The sequence below is a fragment of the Nanorana parkeri genome, unplaced genomic scaffold, assembly GCF_000935625.1.
Source record: "Nanorana parkeri isolate BGI_ZX_2015 unplaced genomic scaffold, ASM93562v1 scaffold43, whole genome shotgun sequence".
Lineage (NCBI taxonomy): Eukaryota > Metazoa > Chordata > Amphibia > Anura > Dicroglossidae > Nanorana > Nanorana parkeri.
In genome coordinates this window covers 1,194,401-1,203,304 of record NW_017306311.1, presented here as the reverse complement: position 1 = coordinate 1,203,304, position 8,904 = coordinate 1,194,401, and the positions used below count along the sequence as shown (strand labels likewise).

Sequence of the window (8,904 nt, the reverse complement as noted above, 5' to 3'; positions counted from 1 at the left end):
ATGATTTTGTACAGCAGTGTTATCACCTCAGCAATGGCACATAGAAAAAAAAATATGAGCATTTAAAGTATAGACTATTGGACATGTTTAACAATGCAAAAAAGACAGCTGTGTGAACATGTAAATAAAGCTTGGATATACCGAGCAGAGAGACCTAGCAGCAAAGACAAAACTAATTTGCATAATATGTAGTGCAACGGGTAATCAGCACATGTCTCTTACCAAATATCACCCCTCCCCAATGAATATGGATAGATGATAGAGAACTGGGCACACTGAGCTCGGGGTCTAGTCATGCCCTGCTACATAGCAGGATATGCTGCAACAGCAAAAGGCAGAGCGTGTCCAACTCTGAGCTTTACAAGGAAAGTCCAACCCCGGCAGAACGGTCAAGCAAGGCCGCACCTCCAGGTCACCAAGTCACGTCCTACGCCTTTGATTCTTCAGTTGCTCATAACAAAAGAATACAAACTGCAGTAGTTTGCAACTCATTGCAGAGGTGCAGCGGTGCAGATTGGGCTACCATCATTCAGTATGAAGGCCGGGGGTGGGCATTCCCATAAAGCAGTTCAGTGGCTGAAGAGGCTTCAGTTGGCTATTTTGTGATAAATTCACCCACGGGGGTTGTAAAGGAAGAGAATGCCCAGAATCATTAGCCATAAATTACACACTATAATGTTCTAGTATAGACAGATCTATGCAAAGGTATGCTCTGGATAGCTAACTTTTATGGCTCCCCAGTAACAAGCCCGAATAAGACAAACTAAGCCTAAGAGATAGGCAACCGCCCAGGAGACGTACGTTGCACGGAAATGTCTGGCGAAATCTTGTGTGCCGACCTGGGAAAGAACAGAGAATAAAGTCACTTCGATTGCAGTAGTATTTGCATGCATTTTAACTGGAAATTTCTGCATTCCTTTGGTTACATGAAAAGAATATCGACACCTGAAATAAACCACAATAGATAAGTGTAGAACATGGGAATAAAAACAGGCATCCTAAAACCCAAGTAAATACCTGAGACCTTTCTCCCTGGGAGCCCCCAAAGTTCTTCTACAAATACCAAAACATTAACATGCCCCCAACATCAGCCGGCCTCATCATGTTCTATCCCCGTGACACCCTTTAAAGCAGTCAAGCAAAACACTCATCAACTCATAACCAGCTTTAAAGCACGGTGCACATGGCTGGTGAGTGTGCTGGGAAACTTTTTGCTGGTGTACTGTATAAAGCCCTTCCATGTGCACCTTGCTCTAAAGCTGGTTATGAGTTGATGAGTGCGTTTCTGCCATTTGTTTTGCTTGACTGATTTGGTGCAGTGACACACTGGGAGTCTCAGCTACCGTTGTGATGTGCGGGGTCCCTTGTGTGTCCCTGTGCCTTTAAGGGGGTTGTGCTTCCTCCTGGCGGACCTGCACACAATTTTATCTTTTGCTACATGTGCTCCAAGATGGAGACTCTCATAGTTTAGAGTTAGGACCGCACTACACAGAGGAAGCTTGGCGCGGCTGTGCGGCTTTCACATACTCTGCAGAAGACGTGTATCTAAACCTCTGTTTTTGAACCTTAGCGGTTAGACAAGTTTTTTTTGCATGCGGGCTGGTGAGTGTGCTGGGAAACTTTTTGCTGTTGTACCCTTTAAAGCAGAACTCCCGGTAAATCAAAGCTTAACCCTTTCAGTAGGGCTACCCTAAGGTCCTGTGAGTCTTCACATCATTTACAGTGTATTGGACATGAGGATGCTGAGGGACATTTCATCACTAGACCGGAAGAGGAAGGAGAAAGCTTGGAGGCAGCAGTGTAAGAGCATGCCGGGATCTCAGTTCAGGTTAGTATTAATTTTGTTGTTTTTGCACCCTATACAAAATGAGCACTTAACCCTTGCAGGGCGGGGGGGGGGTAGCCCCACTGCAAGGGTTAAGGTTTGATTTGCCCAGAGTTCTGCTTTAACGAGGACATAAACTTTCCAGCTGAGATAGAAACAATAAAACAAATGTAAGTCATTGTTATAGCGGCCACACATGTATTAATATGAATCGATCATTCAAATTGAATTAAAAAACAAAATGAACATCAATAGATTTAGAGAGCTCTTGATAAACTTTGGTTTTACTGTGTTGATAGTGTACACTGTATGGCAGAATTTCATAGATCACTTCTGGCGGCACCAATAAATATGTGTTTGTGTCAGAGAATAGTACAGCTCTACTAATATGATGGGATATTAAACGTCAAAAGGTTTTCTAACTAAGTCAGCTGCTAAATGATGTACAATGGATGCTGCTCCTTGAGGTTTAAAAGTTTTAGCTTCCTGCAGAATCAGCTGCCCTCCCCCCTGAGCACTGGCCCAGATATTCTGGTTTAGGGTGACTCCTTTCCCTTGCAGGTTTCTACAGAGCCATCCTTGTGTGCGTTAGTAAGCCGTGTGTCTCCACAGCACAAAGACGCAGCAAGGCAATCCACTCCCCTTTTCCCCACTTCCTCCTTATCCTGGCGAATAGATGGACAGTTGCTGCAGATAGCCTTGCCCCTTGTGATCCTATACTGGACAGGAAGTTCAGGGAATTGGAGCTGAGAGAGTTGGACCCATCTGTTTGGAAACATGAAGACTGTCAATGTCTGGACAAAAAAGGAAAAAAAAAAAATATATGACATGGATTGGTCTCCACAGAGTCCAGACCATAACCCCATTGGGAGTCTTTGGGATGTGATGGAGAAGACTTTACGCAGTGCTCCGACTCTCCCATCATCACTACAAGATCTTGGGGAAAACTTAATAAAACCCTGAACAGAACTAAATGTTGTGACATTGTGAAAGCTTATCAAAACGATGTCATGGCGAATGTGTGCCGTATTCAAAGCTAAAGGTGGTCCAACGAAATATCAGAGTGTGTGACTTTTTTTTGCCAGGCAGTTTATTAAGACTGATTAATGGTATATTCTGTAAACTTCAAAGTGTGGAACAATACTGCGACACTGCATCATTCAATATATTCATTGGTGATGAGTTGCTGTGATTACTGGAATCCAGAGCAATCACAAATCAATATGTATATGGCCACCTTTAGAGATTCTATGCAGTTTTCTTATCCAGAGAATATTCTTATTGCCTTCTAGGGTTTGGAAGCAAAACAACTTGCTATAGAAGCCCAGGGGTTATAGATTTGCATTTAGAACCAAAACAAATTTGTTAGTGTGCGGGAGGGAGGGCCTGACGGGAGAGAAGAAGACTTGAGAATTTGTATTTCTGCAACCTAAATGACTTACCATATAATAAATGGAAAATCAAATTCAATTTCACATAAAAAAGCTCAATCCAAAAATCGATATTTTTTTGTAATTGATACATGTTATTGGAAAACAAATAAAAGGGTTTTTAGAGTGTATAAATGATGACATAAACACAGTTCTATTTGTTGGACAGACTTCCTTCAAGTAGCGGCTTTGAACTGAAAATGTACAGGTAAAATAAACATGAAATGACTCACTTACAGTTAGGCCAACACCAATAAAAATGCAGATCATTCCCATTGTAATATAAGCACAGCAGCGTCGGCGGGGAAGGGCACTTCCTACAGATGATCTGAGAAAAGAAGAAAAAAAAAATCTATTAGATTTTAATTTCCACTCTAAATTACTGCACCGTTCTGGAGGAAATACACAAAGCTCACCAAGATTCAAGTAGCAATACACAGTACATGGCTCTTGTATTTAGCCAATATTTTCTTATCCCGGATTTCCCCTTTGAAGTAGATGCAATCCCAAACTGAAAGAAATCTAGTTTGCTAAAACACTATGGAGGGGAATTTATCAAAACTGGAGTAGACAGAATCTGGTACAGCTGTGCATGGCAACCAATCAGCATTCACCTTTCATTTTCAAACCTTAACTGAACAAACTGAAGAGAGAAGCTGATTGGTTGCCATAGGCAACTGCTCCAGATTGCCATAGGCAACTGCTCCAGATTCTTCTGCTCCAGTTTTGATAAATGTCCCCCTATGCATCATAAACAATTCATTTTTTTAATTCTTATTAATAATTATCTCATCTAATGTTGGAAATCAACACTACTGATCTCCACCAGCCACTTCCTGTCCACTTGCATGCATTCCAGCAACTGCTTGATGACTGAACAGCGTGTTTGTAGAGCACTGGATCCGACTAGGGGAAAATATTCCAAAACCAGAGGCAGGTATCTGTTACTTGGATGGTCCTCAGTGGCTCTTGAAGTAGTGATAGACGACTTGTCAGATTGACTGTTGGTCCATTACAGCAGCATTCCCTATGAATGTATGTGCATTACCTTTTGTCCAGATTTACCCCTATTTCATGCCGGTTTTTGAGCCTCTGAAAAGCATGGGCTTCTTTTCATGCAGTAAAAGTTTACTGGACACATGCTACAATTGTGGTGCTCCCCCTTTTTTCTCCTACATGTCATTCCTCCATTACCTGATGGTGACAACAGGGGACCATGCCTGTATAGTAGGGCTGCAACAACTAATCGACATAATCGATTATAATCGATTATTGAAAAAGTTGTCAACTTTTTCAATAATCGAATAATCGGCTTCCTGATCTTGTGCATCAGAGCGGACACTTGCATTAAGATAGCATTGGACAGAATGAGAACACAGGAGATCAATTGGTAGGCAGGGACAGAGCGATGTCACTAGAAAACAGGAGGGGCCTAAACAAGGACCACCAGCTAATATTTTAATATAAACAACAGATTTTACATTTTTGACATTCAATTAACATGTTAAAGTGTACCACTAGCTATAGAGGACTACAAAACCCAGCAATAGTACATTATACAGCGCAATACAGAATACCACCAGCTATAATGTACTATTGCTGGGATTTGTTGTATTCCCCTATAGCTGATGGTATTCTGCATTGCGCTGTATAATGTACTATTGCTGGGATTTGTAGTCCTCTATAGCCGGTGCCATTCTGCATTGATTGCTGTATAATTTTACACTTTCCATTTCACTATATTGCACACCAATTATTTTTTTCTTCCACCGCTCCAAGCTTGCTCCTGTGATGGACTACAATCTCAATACAAACTAGTAGTCCATCACCGGAGCCATTTAAAAAAAAATCCAGATTAACCGATTAATCTAACTTAATAATTGGCTAACTAATCGATTTTGAAAATAATCGTTAGCTGCAGCTCCACTTCCAGCACAAACACATGATATATCATCATACATCTGGGTGTCACGGTAGAAAGATCACTTCTGTGATTCCACATATACTGCATGTGTGACGCAGTCGGGAAGGTGTTAAAATAATAATGAGACGCAGCAGAACATTAAAAAGATGTAAACAGGAGTTTATTAAAACCATGGCAGTTGTGCATGATACCAAGTGCTTTAGCAAACTAAAGGCCATTCAGTTATGGTTTACATGCTTTTGAAAGTAAACCATTTTATACTATGCCATTTAATTTTAATTTAAGAAAAAAAAATGTTTTGCATAAATTAAAAAATGTTTTGCATAAATTAAATATACAGCTCTGCACCTTTGCTACTATAAAATGCCATCCTCAGAGTGGGACATCGGCATGCTTGGCTTACATTATTAGGGAGATTATTGAAAAATAAGGAAAAACACATGACATATGACTATATCCACTATGTGATCATTGAATGGTATGATTGCTCACATGACTTCAATGTGACTGGTCTTTTCTCATGGAATGTGTACAGGGGAACAATCTCTGCTCTGAGCTTTGCTTTCCCCATAGAGGAGAGATCAATTCTGGTTGAGTTTGTCTGGAATATAATTTTCGTAAAGTCTGTGTGAATGCTTTCTAGGATTGCAGCCATCTTTACGTTTTAGCTTCTATACAAAGATAATGCTGGTGAGGTTAAAGGTCAACTCCACCCAAAATACAGTTGGGCAGAATCAGCTACTGTATTCTTCGATATGTCAAGCAATGTACTGTATATATAGTCCACCAAAACCTGCTCTAATATTTGGCTGGAAAGATTAATAAGGTTGAGATGATACTTCTGCAGGCTGTGACTGACCCACCTCCTGCTTGCTATTTAAAATTTTAGTCTATGTTTAGTCCATGTTTAAGTAACATGCATTGAGGGCTGTCTCCTTCATATAAAGCAGTCTTAGATAAGTTAGTTTTCACCACTGCAAGAACTTTTCAGTGAACAGAGTAATGTCCTACCCTAAAGCCCCTCTCCTACTGTCCATAACCCCAAACCTAACCATACTTCTACTTGTAAACCTAACTCTCACACTGAGCATCCATGTAAATACAGCCCTAACATGAACCTTCCCTGTCACCCTAACTCTACTCCTACTTGTAACCCTAACTCTCACACTGCCCATCCCTGCAACCCCAAACCTAACATTACCTTCCCTATCACCATACCTCTACCCCTTCTTGTAACCCTAACTCTCACACTGACCATCCATGTAAATACAGCCCTAACATTAATACCTTCCCTGTCACCCTAACTCTACTCCTACTTGTAACCCAAACCCTCACATTGACCATTCCTGTAAAAACAACCCTCACACTAACCCTCCCTTTCACCCTAACACTACCCCTCCTTGTAACCCTAACTCTCACACTGCCCATTCCTGCAACCCCAAACCTAACATTACCTTCCCCATCTTGGGCAGGCAGATAGTACTTGCGATAATCGCAAGCCCGCCCAGCTGAGGGGCGGGCTTCCGATAACCGCAATGCTGAACGGGCAGTGTGCGCTTGCGCACACCGGCCCGTGCGGCAGTTATCTCACGATCATGCTACAAACCAGCCGAAAAGTGTACGATTCTCGGCTGGTTTTCGAACATGCTCGAAAGACAAAAGTCGTGCGACTGTACAGTAGAAACGGTCGCACGCCTTCCACACATCTTGCGATAATCGTACGATCGCGGGATTTCCCGTGATTATCGTACGATTATCGCAAGGTATGTGGGCACCTTAACACTAACCCTCCCAATCACCCTCATTCTACCCCTTCTTCTAAATCCAATCTTCACATTGGCCATCCCTGTATCCCCAACCCTAACCCTCAATGTCACCCTAACACTACCCCTTCTTCTAAATCCAATCTTACACTGACTCTCCCTTTAAAACCAGACCCCAATACTATCCCTTCCTGCCACCCCAATACTCACATTTACTTAACCCCTAGTTTGCATGCTCATTTACCTTGTTAGGATCCCAGCATCAAACTGCATTGTTCAAAGCCTCTACACGGCCCTTTAAACAGCTCAGAAGGCATCTCCTGCACATATCTAATTACCCTTTCAGCTGGTTCGCATCTTGCATCATCTCAATATAAAGACATACTTTGGATAATTAGAACCTTTGAATTGAAAATGAAGCTATGAATTTCAAAAGGAATACATAAGTGAACTAAAAGTCGGTTTAAGATATTTGCCTGAAGTTCTATAATCCTAAATGTCAGATACTTACATTTTCTTGCAATGTGGGCACTTTGCCAATGTGTTAAATCTCAGTTCCATCCACTGCAAGAGAGAAAGAGAAGCTGGTCAGCGACAATGTTTATTTAGTGTCATCTCAACGTCATAAGCAGACTATGGATACAAACATCTCTCTGGAATGTTATTCAACATTGATAGATGACATTTGTCTTCCACCAAGCAAATGGCCCGTAGACTGGTATTCCCAAAACAGGGAAATTCCCAGGCTTTGGTGCAATTAGGTCAGCCAATGGTTGATGTAACACAGGCTCTGAGCAATGATATCACTTGATTAACCCCTTCGTGAGTGACCTACAGTGTACGTCGCCAGCATCGGGGCTGTTTAAACAGACTCCCGGCGACTTTTGCCGCCGGGACTCTGTTTAAACTTGTAGAGCCGACTGTCGGCTTTACAACAGAAGCGATTCTGGCGACTTACCTGTCGCCAGATCGCTTCTGTGTCCCGAAGAAGGGGCCGCCTTTGCCCCTCCTACGGGCCCGGGACCGGCTTCCTAGGTTTCCGCGGAGAGCTGGGGAGGAAAAATCGACGAACTTCCGTTCATCGATCCCCTCCCCGTTCTATGGGACCGGGAGTGATGCAAATTGCATCACTTCCGGTCCCTGGGCTGTCAGTTCTGGGCTCCTGCAGCCCAGCTATAAGCTATTGAAGTGCGATCTGCACTTCAATAGCTTCATGAAGGGGTTAAAGTCTGTTTGAGAGTGGTTGAAGTTGTCTGTGTGCATCGCCAGCATAAGAGGCGTATTCGTTAAAACTGTATAGTTAGAAATGGGCAGTAATCTACAACAGCCAGTTAAGAACCACATCTCTGACCACCTCTATAGACCATTTACAATAATAAATGTACGCATCATTAGTAAATAAAATCCTATTCTCTCTTAGACCAGAAACCAGAACGTGTCCAGGGTAATACATACAGAGGGGAATTTTTCCTGGGCAAATGCTCCAGATTCGGTCTTCTCCAGTTTTGATAAATTCTCCTCACAGTATGTAGGTGAAATGTAGATTAGAAACTTACCAGAAAAGTGTTTCCACAGTGACCACAAACTACTCGGGTACCTTCTGGCTGAAGCGGGAGGGCGGGCTGGGCAGGCTGTTCTTCAGGTATCAGCATCACCGGGCCCAGATTAATGATACGTCTGCTATAAAGATAAGCCAATATTATTACCTAAGAGCTGCAGTTTCAAGAAGTAGAATTTGCCATCAGTAGATTTGTTTAGCACAGGGGAATAATACATAGGGGCAGAGGGAATTGGGGGCCTATTCCTGCTATTTCCGGAAGAATTTCTCTCTTCTAGAGATAGAGGATTTAAATAGAGGATTTCCCATGTTTCTTTGATGTCCCTTTTCTTTTTTTTTATATATTATAGGTATTTATATGGCACCAACAATTTACACATCGCTTTACATTTTATATATTCACA

The 8,904-nt window shown here is 42.1% G+C and overlaps 1 protein-coding gene across 1 annotated transcript in view; it reads right to left on the bottom strand.

The window, feature by feature from the left end:
* Positions 1-329: 329 nt before the first annotated feature.
* TMEM55A (transmembrane protein 55A) overlaps positions 330-8,904 on the bottom strand; it is a 43,085-nt gene continuing 34,510 nt past the window's right edge. The window contains exons 4-7 of the mRNA XM_018572095.1: positions 8,499-8,622; positions 7,454-7,506; positions 3,493-3,583; positions 330-839 (exon numbers count right to left, since the gene is read on the bottom strand). Coding sequence (XP_018427597.1) covers positions 696-839; positions 3,493-3,583; positions 7,454-7,506; positions 8,499-8,622 — 412 coding nt within the window. The 3' untranslated portion in view covers positions 330-695. The remainder of the gene's footprint in view (positions 840-3,492; positions 3,584-7,453; positions 7,507-8,498; positions 8,623-8,904) is intronic.